General features: G+C 42.3%; 1 protein-coding gene across 1 annotated transcript in view; it reads left to right on the plus strand.

Moving 5' to 3' along the window:
* Window positions 1-13,451, plus strand: part of Rrn3 (RRN3 homolog, RNA polymerase I transcription factor) — a 28,913-nt gene that overhangs the window by 13,749 nt on the left and 1,713 nt on the right. The window contains exons 11-17 of the mRNA XM_051206679.1: window positions 337-475; window positions 1,797-1,927; window positions 5,117-5,247; window positions 6,440-6,624; window positions 8,563-8,671; window positions 10,856-11,008; window positions 11,361-11,448. Of these exons, the coding sequence (XP_051062636.1) occupies window positions 337-475; window positions 1,797-1,927; window positions 5,117-5,247; window positions 6,440-6,624; window positions 8,563-8,671; window positions 10,856-11,008; window positions 11,361-11,448 (936 nt within the window). The remainder of the gene's footprint in view (window positions 1-336; window positions 476-1,796; window positions 1,928-5,116; window positions 5,248-6,439; window positions 6,625-8,562; window positions 8,672-10,855; window positions 11,009-11,360; window positions 11,449-13,451) is intronic.

Genomic DNA, 13,451 nt, shown 5'->3' on the forward strand with positions numbered 1-13,451 from the left:
CAGGGATGGGAATGTGCTGTTGGCATAGCCAGTTGTGTTTGGCTATTCTGAGAGTCAGGGCTGGGAATACAGCTTAGTGTGCATGAGGGACCAGTGCCAGTCCTCCCACTCTGCCACCCACCCCATTTCCCAGAACCCCAAAAAATACAAGGAAAGAGACTGGTAATTGTTTATAATTCGAGAAGTGATTTTGAACCACATCTCTAAATGAGAGTCTAGGACAGTGTCTTCATTTACTCTTCTGTTTTACAAGAAATAATAGCCTATGCCAATTTTCCCAAACATTAAAGACTCTCAGTGATTTTTTTCATAATGTCAGTTTTCATACCCTCAAAGGATGAAGATGAGGATACTGAATCTGAAAAGAAAGCTGCCCTGGATCGGCCTAGCCAGATGGCTCACCCCATCGCTGAACGTCTGGACATCCTCCTGTCCTTGCTTCTGTCCTACATTAAGGATGTCTGCCATGTAGATGGTAACAACCAGAGGAACCTATACAGTTGGCCGGTTTCTTAAGAATGAAATGAGAAAGGGTCAAACAGATCAACTTCCATGCCAGTGTCACACAGCTTGAAAATGGGGGAATGCGATTAAGATTCCAGTATTTAACGTCAAAGACTGTGGTGTTTTCACTGTTGTAATAGATGGAAACTGGCCGACTTTAGAAGAGATCACTTGTGTTTGAGATGCTCAAGAAATTTAATAATGATGTGTTAATCACCTGTATTGTATAGTTCCTTGAGAGGCCTTGGCTAGATGCCTTCTTTATGCCCGTTGTTGGGACTTTAACTTCACTGAGCAAACCAGTCCTCTAGAAACAGCCTAGAGCCTGCATGTCCATGCACTTTGCTGTGGTTTAATAATGAGTTTATTAGCTGTGCATAGTGGCACATGCCTTTAATCCCAGCACTTGGAAGGCAGAGGCGGGTGGATCTCTGAGTTTGAGACCAGCCTGGTCTATAGAGCTAGTCTCAGGCTAGCCAGGGATACACACACAAGCTCTTGTCTGAAAATAAATACATAAAACAATGAGTTTATTCAGCATAGATTTGGAAGCCTGGCACAGTGGTGCACATCTATAATCCCAGACAAAGCCTAGGAGGTAGAGGCAGGAAGAACATGAGTTCAAGATCAGCCTTTACTCCTTAATGAATTGCAGTTACCTACAGAGTGAGTTCCAGGACAGCCAGGGCTATTCACTGAAACCCTGACTTCAAAGAACACCTCCGTCTCTTTCCCTCAAAAAGGAAAGATCATTTTTGTTACTTCACAGCAGTGTGTGATGGATGTACAGGCTTGATGCCTTGTCTCTATGGGATTACACCGAATAAAACAGTCTGGAGCCATTGCGATGACTCAGAATGGAACAGTGCCTGTCTGCTTTAAAAGTCCAGCCTAAGTCCTATGACCCTTGCCCAGAAGGTGTACACATTCAGAAAGCAAAGTCAGCCGTTTAAATACTCTTGTGGCAATAGCTTAATGGATAATTTGGGGGTTTTACTTTTGTTTGGGTTTGCTTTCTGCACCCCCAGGTGGGGTCTCATGAATGTTCAGCCCTGACCCAAATGCTGATTCTTAATGGTATATAGTGTCCCTTTAAAAATACATATTTATGACCGAGGAGGCAGAGGCAGCAGGATCTCTGAGTTGAAGGCCAGCCTGGTCTACAGAGCTAGTATCAGGATAGCTAGCACTAGTACACAGAGAACCCCTGTCTTGAAAATAAAACAAATAAACAAACAAAAAAAAAACTAAAAAATGTATTTATGAAATTAAAGTTTGAATTTTCTCTGTAGGTAAGATTGACAACAATAAAACAAAGGAATTATACCGTGATCTGATATCCATCTTTGACAAACTCCTGTTGCCCACACATGCTTCCTGTCATGTACAGTTCTTCATGTTTTTCCTTTGCAGCTTCAAGTTGGTAAGTAAAATGGCATTGTCATGCTGATGGAGTGGGTGGGTGGGTGAGTGGGTGGATGAGTGAGTGAGCGAGCAAGCGAGTGAGTGAGTTATAGGGTCTTATCTAATCCTGGCTAGCTGGAGCTCAGAGATCTGAGTGCCATTAGCTCCTAAGTGCTGGGATTAGAGACATGTACCACCATGCCCAGATAAAAATTTATTTTTTTAATTGTGAGTATCCATGCATGTTTTAAAATTGGAATAGTGTTAAGTAACTACTGTACAGATACACTCAAGATGTTGTCCTGCCTTTGGTCACTAGATGGTGCTCTTTTCCTCCCTTATGGTGGTACTGGAAGTCAAATCCAGCTCTTGCAAGGGAAGCAAACTACCAACTGGGCCATCTCTGGCCCACAAACCCCAGAGATATTTGTGTGGCTTTTTGTTTGTTTGTTTTTGTTTTTCCGAGGCAGAATTTCTCTGCGTATCCCTGACTGTCCTGGAACTTGCTCTGTAGTCCAGCTGTCCTTGAACTCAGAGATCTGCCTGCTTCTGCCTCTTGAGTTGCTGAGATTAAAGACTTTATGATTTCATGGTGTCCCATTATTGTTCTTAGTGCCTTTTCTGTCAGTGTCCTGTTCAGAAAGTCTTCTCCAATGCCAATAAGTTCAAGACCATGCCCCACTTTCTCTTTTATCAGAGTCAAGGTATTTGTCCTTATGTTAAGGTCCTTCATTCATTTGTAGTTGTGTTTCGTGCAGGGTGATTAATATGGATCTGTTTGCATTCTTCTACATGTAGCCATCCAGTTTGATTTGACTTGGTACAATTTGTTGAAGATACTATCTTTTTTCCAATGCTTTGGGCTTCTTTGTCAAAAAAAGAAGTGTCCATAGGTGTGTAAGCTTATATTCAGTTCTATTCCAGTGATAAACATTTCTGTTTTTGTGCCGATATCATGCAGCTTTCATTACTATATCTCTGTAGAGCCATCTGAGATAGGGGATGGTGATACCTCCAGCAGGTCTTTTATAATTCAGGATCATTTTAGCTATCCTGCATGATGAATCTTTTTCTATAGCACCAGCTCCCAAATTAATGACATGGCGACTTATTATGAAAGCTTGGCCTTAGCTTAATCTTATTTTTAGCTAGCTTTTATAACTTAAATTAACCCATTTCTATTAATCTACATTCTGTTGCATACTGCCCTTCCTGCTCCTTCTGTGTCTCCTGGCCTGATATTTCTTTGTGTGCCTAGATTCTTTCTCTTCCTTTCTCTCCCCTAAATCCCATTTATACCTCCTGCCTTGCTATCGCCGTTAAGTTTTTTATTACACCAATCACAGCAATACACCTTCACACAGTGTGTAAATGCCTCACAATCCTGCTTTTGTGTATGTGTATTTCCATACGAAGCTGAGTTCTGTGAAAAACTATGTTGGGATTTTGATGGGGATTATGTTGAATCTGTAGATTGCTTTTTGTAGGGTGGCTATTTTCACTATAGTAATCATACTAATCCATGAGCCTGGAAGATCTTTCCATCTTCTGGTATTTTCTTCAGTGTGTAAAGCGTGTGTATGTGTGTGTGTTTGATAGATAGATAGGTAGGTAGGTAGATAGATAGATAGATAGATAGATAGATAGATAGATAGATAGATCTGTCACTTGCTTGGTTAGACTTAGCCCAAGACTTTTTTTTTCCTTTAATTAAAGGTTAGCACTACACCACCTGGCTTTTTGTTTTGTTTTGTTTTTTCTCTTCTACCTCATGTCTTGAACTGTTTTCATTATTTCATTCTACTGTTTGTGTTTTCACAGACTTCATGAAGGGATTTATTCATGTCTTTAAGGTTCTTGAACATATTCATAATTGCTATTTTCAAATTCTCATCTTGTTCTCACAGCTGTGTTGCATTTCTCAGGGTCTACCCTAGGAGGGCTAGGAGACGGACGTATTGTCTTGGCTGTTAATATTTGTGTTTTGCCATGGTGTCTAGGCATCCGGGGTTTGGGATTGATTGGGGAGATTCTTGGTGTTGATATCTAGTCTAGTCTTTGTTGGGTGGTTGTTCCATTCCTTAGTTTCTATTGCCTTCTCTGGATCTTAGGGTAGTGATGGCTGTGAGTTGTTTTGTAGTAAGTGCTTCTGGAGGTGGGTGGGGGCAGAGGAGAAGGAATAGAGATAGGCTAGGAGAAAAGGCTGGGGGGGGCGGACTTCAGGAAAGACCTAAGGTGATCCTGTTCACACCTAGAGGTGGAGTCCACAAGGAGTTGGAAATAATGGTAGGATCAGGGGATCCTAGCAGTAGGTTACATTAAGCTACAAAATTAAAGAGAGACAGAGATGAAAGGCCTAGGATTACCCTGGGTCTAGTTTCAGAGATGGGGGTGGAGGGGCTCTTGCAAGCAGGTTATCACTGGGCTAAGGATGAGAATGGAAAGATCTTAATGGAGTACAGTGTGATTCACCTATCCTGCCAGGTATGGTCTCTGGGGGCCTTTGGGATAGAAAGTATTTCTAGGTATGGGGGCTGACACAAGGATGGGGATGGGTTAGAAGGGGGTGGTGTGCTGAGAAAGAAGGTCCATAGGGAGAAGTAAAGTTGCATGCATGCCAAGGTGTGGCAGAGTCCCAGCGGAATAGATGGAGGGAGGAGAGGCTCCTACGAATGGGCTGCTACAGGGCTGGGGATGATCCTGGAGTGATTGTGGTGGATGACAAGGAGACTGGAAATAGCCTACCTGAGTCCTAGCTCAGTGTGGTTCATTGGTAGAGAGTGTTTCTAGGTATCAGTGGCTAACACAAAGGGATGAGCGGTGATAGGAGAGGTGGATCTGCTAGGGTTTTGCTTTTAAGTAAGAACTATGACCTCTCTATTCTTTATTTAGCTGTATAATTGCATTGTTAGATAATGCCTTCAGGATGCTGAGAGCCAAAATATTTTCAGCATTAGAAATATCAAGCCACCTGGGTGGTGGCGGCGCCAGAGGCGCATGCCTTTAATCCCAGCACTTGGGAGGCAAAGGCAGGCAGATCTCTGTGAGTTCGGAACCAGCCTGGTCTACAAGAGCTAGTTCAGGACAGGCTTCAAAACTACAGAGAAACTCTGCTTGAAAAAATGAGAGGAAGGAAGGAAGGAAGGAAGGAAGAGAGGGAGGGAAAGGAAAAGAAAAGAAATATCAAGCCAGCAGTCTCTTGTTACAGGGATTTGCAGAAGCATTTTTGGAACATCTCTGGAAAAAGTTACAGGATCCAAATAACCCCGCCATCATCAGGCAAGCTGCTGCGAATTACATTGGGAGCTTTTTGGCAAGAGCTAAATTTATTCCTCTTATGTAAGTAACCTAATTTTCCAAATGCTTTTTTTAATGTTTTGCTTTAAGGAGATTATAGTATTGTCTCAAGTCAAAGAAATAGGTCTTATATTTTTGATCTATCTTTGTAAAGCAAGGGGGAAAGTCTGTTCAGTATAATCCAAGGTGTTATTATTTCTAAAAAGTAGTTTGAGAAGGACAAGTCTCCATTTGGATAATAGGTCCATGAGGCATCTGTGTGTTGAACCTGAAAGCCTGTCTCTGTTCAATGGGTAGCACCATGTTTTATATTGTTTTGATAGTTTTTGTAGGTTTGTTGTTTTTCATTTGCTTCCCAAATTAATTGTGTCTGTTTGGTCTGAAGAAACCCCTTTTTAATGTAATTAGTGTGGGATGGAGCTCAGTGGTAAAAAAAACTTGAAAAGCCCTGGGTCCCATCCCCAGCATTAAGACTTAGGAGACTGTTTTCTTCAGGGGCTCTACAAGATACAGGCAGAGATGCTGCTAAGCCATCCCCCCAGTCAACTCAGTCTTGTGGTTCCAGTTTTTGAGTCCAGATAGGAAGATGCCTGATTCTTAGCCACATTGCTGTCTGGCTGGGAGCTAAGCCAGGAAGTCTTGGCTGAGTTAGAGAAGTTCAGCTCTCTCCCTGAAAGTATTTTGTCTTTTGTTTTGTTCCAATTTGTTTTTTGAGGTAAAGTCTTGCTCTGGAACCCAGGCTGACCTCAGCTCCCAACCCTCCTTCAGTCTTGTGAGTGTGGGGTTGGATTACAGGCCTGCGTTTCTGGGCCTAGCTCCTTGGGACATCCTGCTCTGCAGAAGTAAGTGCTGCCTCACAGAATTGGAAGCCATTCTTTAGTCCCAGTACCAGGGAGACAAAGGCAGGTGATCTCAGTGATTTCAAGGCCAGTCTGGTCTGCAGACTGAGTTCCAGGATAGCTGCAGCTACAGAGAAACACTGTTTCGGGGGGGAAAAAGTTGGAAGGCAACTTCCTACCATCTGTCCTTTTTCTTCTGCCTATGGGTAAGGTTTTTGGTGCTAGGAATGGAACCCAGGACCTCATGCATGTTAAGCAATTGCTTACCACTGAGCTACATCCTAGCCCATGGGTCGTATTTGAGCCTTGTATAATGGTTAGTGAAAGACAGGTGTGTGTTTCTGTCTCTAGCTTTCTGATGAATACAGTAACACTAACTTTTCTTCTTTCTGCAGCACTGTAAAGTCATGCCTGGATCTTTTAGTTAACTGGTTGCACATGTATCTTAATAACCAGGATTCAGGAACAAAGGCTTTTTGTGATGTTGCACTCCATGGACCATTTTATTCAGCCTGCCAAGCTGTGTTCTATACTTTCGTTTTTAGACACAAGCAGCTTTTGAGTGGAAACTTGAAGGAAGGTCAGTAATGTGGGTGCAGGCTGGGTTTTCTTACTGTACTTGAACCGTCGGGGCAGTACTTGGGTTGGTTTGATGCTTATTTTTAAATGTGTGAAGAGGCTTGATGTGGGTTTGCTACCACAAGTGCAGTTGTGGCGTCGTGGACCTACAAAGGAGGGCAACAGAAGACAGAGGTCAGACTCTGGGTTTACTTCAGAAATGAGCAATTTCTGTTTTTCCCCACTGCTGTTTATTGTTTAGCTAGTTAGCTATTAGAGAAATCACTGCAAAGGACTCCGAGCAAAGGCTATCTCTGATTCTTTTATTTGAGTTCTTTCTCCTTCACTTCTCTGCCCTTGTGGCCTTGTTTTGCCACGGAAGGACTTTCCTCCTAGTCCAGTGGTTCTCTCAAGGGGAATGCCATACCTAGCTTTGTTTATGTGATCATAAATAAATAATAATGTAATATATCTGATATATTATTATTATATATTAGATTAAATAATTTTAATATGTCTGATATATTATTATTATATATTAGATTAAATAATTTTATAGAACATGTATGGGAGTTTTGCCTGCATGTATGTCTGTGCACCATGTGTGTGCCTGGTGCCATGGGGTTCAGAAGAGGTCATCAGATCCCCTGGAACTGGAGCCACAGACAGTTGTGAGTCACAGTATGGGTGCTTGAAATTTAGTTCATGTCCTCTGCAAGAGCTATAAGTGCTCTTAATCACTGGGCCATCTCCAACCCCTATGTAATTTTTAAATGAAAACACATAGCAAAACTTCCTAAGAAAACAAACATAAATTGGTCTTTTGGCTGCAAAATAATAAATATGTCTGTATTTTGTTTAAAAAAAAATTTTGAGGTTATTCCACAATGGATCCTAGGTTAGCTTCAATTCATAACCCTTGTACCCCAGCCTGGACTAGGATTCCATTGTAAGAGGGAATTCATTAGCTTTAAAAGCGGTGTATATTATGATGACTGATGGGGAGAGGAAGGAAATACAAACAACAAGCACCTGAGAATGGTGCTTTGGCTATGCAATTATGACTGAGTCTCTGGTTGCCTTTTGGGGTTCAGCTTCCATGGTCTCTGTCCTTTGTTGCATTCGGTCTGCCCTGAGCTGTCAGATACTGAGTCCAGCTTGTCATATGTCTTACTTAGTCAGTGTTCTATTACTATGAAGAGACACCATGACCACAGAAAATTTTATAAGGAAAATATTTAATTGGGGCTGGCTTACAGTTTCAGAGGTTTAGTCCATTGTCATCATGGCGGTAACCATAGCAGCATGCAGGCAGACATGGTGCTAATGAAGGGGCTGAAAGTTCTACATTTTGATCCTCAGGCACCAGGAGGCTCTTTGCCACACAAGGCAAAAGCTTGAACATATGAGACCTCATACCCTGCCCTCAGGGTGACATACTTCATCCAGCAAGGCCACATCTCCTAATACTACCACTCCCTATGGGCCAAGCATTCAAACATGAATCTGTGGGGGGTGCAAGACCTATTCTAACCACACATGTAATCCTTCACCTGCCAGGAAGTGTGGTTTCTTCAGAAAAGCTGTACTGAATAACAACAGTTGGCTTGAATGTCATTCCTGTATTTCTACAAACAACTTCTTGATAATATCCTTATTTTGGGGGTATGCTGGAACTCAAGCCCATCCTAAGCACATGCTCTACCACAGAGCCCTTAATTTCTTTTTTTTTTTTTTTTTTCTTTTTCTTTGATTTTTCAAAGCTTTGGAGGCTGCCTTGAAACTCATTCTGTAGGCCAAGCTAGCCTTGAACTCATAGAGATCCACCTGTCTTTGCCTTCAGAGTTCTGAGATTAAAGGTGTGTACTATTACCACCCTGCTAATTTGGTTTTTAAATGTGTAATAATTTGTGCTTTTAAAGATAATCTTAGCACACCCCCCCCCTTTTTTTTCTCAAAGGTTTACAGTATCTTCAGAGTCTAAACTTTGAGCGTGTCGTACTGAGCCAGCTGAACCCTCTGAAGATCTGCCTACCATCAGTGGTTAATTTTTTTGCTGCTGTCACAAAGTGAGTCATTTGCATTTCTTTTATGAACATTTTAAAAGCCAAGGGGTGGAACGGTTGTGCTGGCTGCCATATGCTCTGGCATTGAGTAAATTCCAGTACATTTTTTAGAGCAACACACATGAAGAACCCAGTAATGGTATTCCTTGAAAGAATACTGCATCTAGCTTTTTTATTCTTCAGCAACACTGGGAGTCAAGCCTACTTTTATCTAGAGTGGCCTAGGCACTCTCAAATACTTAATAGGCAAGCTAGTGAGCTGAGAAGTATAAATAAGTTACAGATAATTAGTCCAGGCAAATGCATATTACAAAACATACTGGAGGGAGCTTAGTAGTTAAAGGTTGGGATAACTGAGCATGGCTCTCAAGAAGTACTTAGCCACAGTAAAAAGTTTCAATGCATAACAGTGAATTCAGAATCTGAGGCGTTCCTGAAAGTGCATGGCACGTCATCACCCGTTAGGTTCTGAACACAGAGCTCTGCACTACAACTGGCTCAGATTTAGGACCGCAGCATGGCATGAATCATAGTGTTTTTACTATATGCACAAATTTTCTCCCCTTATAAGAATATAATGGTTTAATCACGGAAAGCAAAGGCTTAATTCTTTCCTACCATTACTGTTCAACATGTAAATATGGAATCAGTCTATCTTTGGCTTGTATTGTGCTACCATGTTTGATTTTCATTGATGCTCACTTGAATTTCATGAAAATCTTTAAGTGAATTTTTGCTTGAGAACGGCACTCCTGTCAGTGAACACAGTTCCTTTTACCTGGGGCTGAGATTTAAAGGTACGCACTGCACCTGGTTGTTTTGGGGGTAGTTTCATTTTTGATTTTTTTGTTTTGTTTTGTTTTTCAAGACAGGGTTTTTGACTAGCCTTATCTGTCCTTGTCTCTGTAGACCAAGCTGGCCTTGAACTCACAGAGATCTCCACCTGCCTCTGCTTTCCGAGTGCTGGGATTAAAGGCGTGTGCCAGCACTGCACCTGGCTTTTTGTTGTTGTTTATTTTTGCGTATTTTTTGTCTCACTGTATAGCCCTGGCTGTCGTGGAACTCACCATGTATATCTGGCTGGCCTCAAAGTTATAAAGATCCTCCTGCCTCTGGAGGAGGAGTTAAGGATGTGTGCCACCATGCCTAGCTATACCTAGCTTTAAAAAAAAAAAAAAAAGATTATTTTCATTTTTATGTGTATGAGTGTTTTGCCTGCGTGTATATGTCTGTGTAGCACCTTCGTGCTTGGTGTCTACAGGGGCCAGTAGAGAGTGTCCGATCTCAAGCATTCATGAGCCACCATATGGATTCAGGGAATCAAATCTGTGTCTTTTGGAAGAAAAGATAGTGCTGAACTGCTGAGCCATTACCTACATTTGTTTTTTAAAATATAGGTTCTGGGTATGGCTTAGGCTCTCATACTTTACACCTTGTTATACTCACCAGCCCAAATTTAAAAAGTAATCACTTTCTATAATGCCTTCTCTGAGAAGTCACAGTTGGCTGGAAATGAGCTTACAGGCTGTAGTGTGGCTTAGCAGTAGATGTACTTGAGTACTTAGGCTCTGGACTGTGCAAAAAATAAACAAAAAGAAAACTGCTCATTCCTGTCATCTTAGCACTTGGGACGCTAAGGCCAGAGAATCAAGCGTTTAAGGTCAGTCTGCTCCATGGTGAAAACCTGTCTGAAGACATAAAAGGTATGAATGGGGAAAAAGGAACACAGCTGGTGTGTGGTTCATGCCTATAATCCTAATACTTGTGAGGCTGAGGTAGGAAGATTGCCAGGGCTACAGGATGAGACCCTGTCTCACAAAACCAGTCAGCTCTAGTCAAGTCCTTCAGTACAATTCAGAATATGTCCACTGGATCTACTTTTGATCTCCAGTAGACAGTGAATCTTTTTGAAATCAGAAAACAGACATTTTCCTATTGTACTGAGTAACCTTGCAATCATGCTAGATTTTCATAGTACCCATTAATCTCCACCTGATTCAATACTGTTTCCTTCCTCCTCAGCAGATATACAAATACCAAGCTCAGAGTGCTGACCCTAAGTGTTCCTGTTTCTTGTCACCCTCATTACACTCCACAGTGTCTGTATCACATCTGTAATCTGTACTCGGGACCCACAGGGGTGACCCGTGTGGTTTTGCTTCATCTGCTTTGTTGTGTGTCCCACAGTAAGTACCAACTTGTGTTCTGCTACACCATCATGGAGAGGAACAATCGTCAGATGCTTCCTGTTATTAGAAGTACAGCTGGTGGAGACTCTGTGCAGACCTGCACCAACCCACTGGACACGTTTTTTCCCTTTGACCCTTGTGTGCTTAAGAGGTAGGTCCTCTTAGTTGTCTCTGAGACACACTTGTTCTTCCCAAGGCTGGGATTGTAGACAGAGTTTCTGTCCAGTCTAGTCCCACAGCCTTTCAGTTCCAAATAAGCACACTGAGGCTTATATTAATTATAAACTGTCAGTCACCAATGGACCAGAAACAAGTGGGCCTTGAAATCTGAGACAGGGAGGTAAATTGCTCCCCTATGTGACTGGGGTTTCAGGGCTCACAGCCCCCTTGTCACCTGTAGTGTCACTTCCTGCTTTGGGATATGGATCTTTTAGAAGAGAGCTGAGATATTGATTGGGATTTGGGGCTATGTTTTTACGTTGGATTGCTATCCCTGTTGGCAGGTCTAAGAAGTTTATCGATCCTATTTATCAAATTTGGGAAGACATGAGTGCTGAAGAGCTACAAGAATATAAGAAGCCTACTAAAAAGGTAATTTGTGATGGAGGCACTTGGTGAAAGTCTCATGTAGTTACAGGCCACAGTAAACACTGTTTAAGCCCAAGCTTAGATTATGTTTTTGGTAATAGAAAGGATTTGTGGTGTTCTGTTTATTTCTATCATGGGGGTCTCATGAAGGTCTGGGGCCCTCCCTTCCCCTTGGCTGAGTGCTGCTTGCCACCATACTAGGCAATTCTTTTGTATATGTTTGTATATACATGTGTGGGATCAGGTGTGTGCATGTGTATGTATAAGTCAGCCTTGGTGCTGGGCCTTAGGAGCTACCTTGGTTTATAAGACTGAGTGTTTCACTGACTTGAGTTTGCCAAGTAGGCTAGTGTGGCCAGCCCAGGGAACCTACCTTCCCAAGGGCAAGGTTTCACGTGTTCATTGTTTGTTTATTCATTGTTTATCCATTTATTTCCTTACTTATTTAGGTGTTTTGAGGCAGGGTTTCTCTAGCCATCCTGAAACTGTTAAACTAGGCTGTCCTCTCAGAGAAATCTTCCTGCCTCTGCCTCCTGAGTGCTGGGATTAAAAGCATGCACCACCATGCCTGGCTTTATTTTTACTATTGTTTGGGTATTGGGGAATAGGAGGAAGTTTCTTTGTTTAGCTCTGGATGTTCAGGAACTCATTCTGAAGACTAGGCTGGCCTCGAACTCAAAGAGATCTTCGTGCCTCTGCCTCCAAAGTGCTGGGATTAAAGTTGTGCACCACCACTGCCAGCCTGATAAAACTGTAAGTTATGGGGATTGAAGCCAGACCTTCATGCTTTTGTAGTGCATCAGCTGAGCTATTTTACCAGCCCAAGTCATGTTTTCTTTTAAATAGTCAAGTACGTTGTATAATGACTTTGGGAGGTAAAAGTTCGTTGGAAATTAGCTTGCAGGCTGTAATATGGCTTAGTGGTAGAGTGTTTGACTGGCATGCTTGAGGCCCTGGCTTCCACCCAAGCATTGCAAAGCTAGGTGTGTCAGTTGACTCATGCCCATTGTCTTAAGCACTTGGGAGGCTAAGGCCAGAAAAATCAAGAATTCTAGGGCCTGTCTGCTTCATAGTGAGACTCTTGTCTGGGGGTATACAATGGGGAGCTGAGAGAGAAAAAGCTGAGAATAGAAGGGCCTGTAATTCCAGTACTTGGGAGGATTACTGTGGCTACAGAATGAGACCGTGTCTAAAAACAAATAGAGTGAGATCATAACAGAGTTTTACTGCCCCCATCTGTCTGTCACCAAGTACAAATTCCACTCAGCTCATTGTAAAGTATGCCCCTGTTTTGGAATCCTCAGGAGTAAACAGATTTATGTCATTCCTCAAGCCTCTTTACATGGACCCAGCATTGTCCTACCCAGCAGGAACTTAGATCTAAGACAACCCCATTGGAGGTGACTCTTTATGGCTGCGGGTCACCACCCCATGAGGAACTATATTAAAGAATAGAGGCATTAGCAAGGTTGGAAACCACTGCTCCAGAGGAAATGAGTGATGTTATTGTCTGTAGTATTCTGACCCATATATTCAGTATCATAATGGATTTGTTGAGATAGAAGCTTTCTTTGCCTGAGACATGCCAGTTAGGCTAGGCTTGGTGGCTAGTTCTGTTTCCCAGTGCTGGGATTCTTTTTACTTCAGTTTTGGGGATGGAGTCTGCAGTCTTCTCCCTGTTTACTGACTGAGTAATTTCTCTGGCTCAGGAAAGGAATTCTTAAACTTTACTTAAAAAAAAAGGGGGGGGGGGTCCAGGAGAGATGGGTCATCAGCTCCTAGCAGCTCACAACCACTTATATGTATAACTCTAGTTCCAGAGGATCCGACACTATTCTGACCTCCTCAGGAAAAATGCTCATTGCATACAATAAAAATAATAATAATAATAATAATAATAATAATAATTAGACCCAGGCATAGTGGTGTACACCTTTAATCCCAGCACCCAGAAGGCAAGGGAAGGCAGGAGGATCTCTTGAGTTTTCGGGCCAGACTGTTCTACA

Source organism: Phodopus roborovskii, unplaced genomic scaffold, assembly GCF_943737965.1.
Source record: "Phodopus roborovskii unplaced genomic scaffold, PHOROB, whole genome shotgun sequence".
NCBI classification, from domain to species: Eukaryota; Metazoa; Chordata; class Mammalia; order Rodentia; family Cricetidae; genus Phodopus; species Phodopus roborovskii.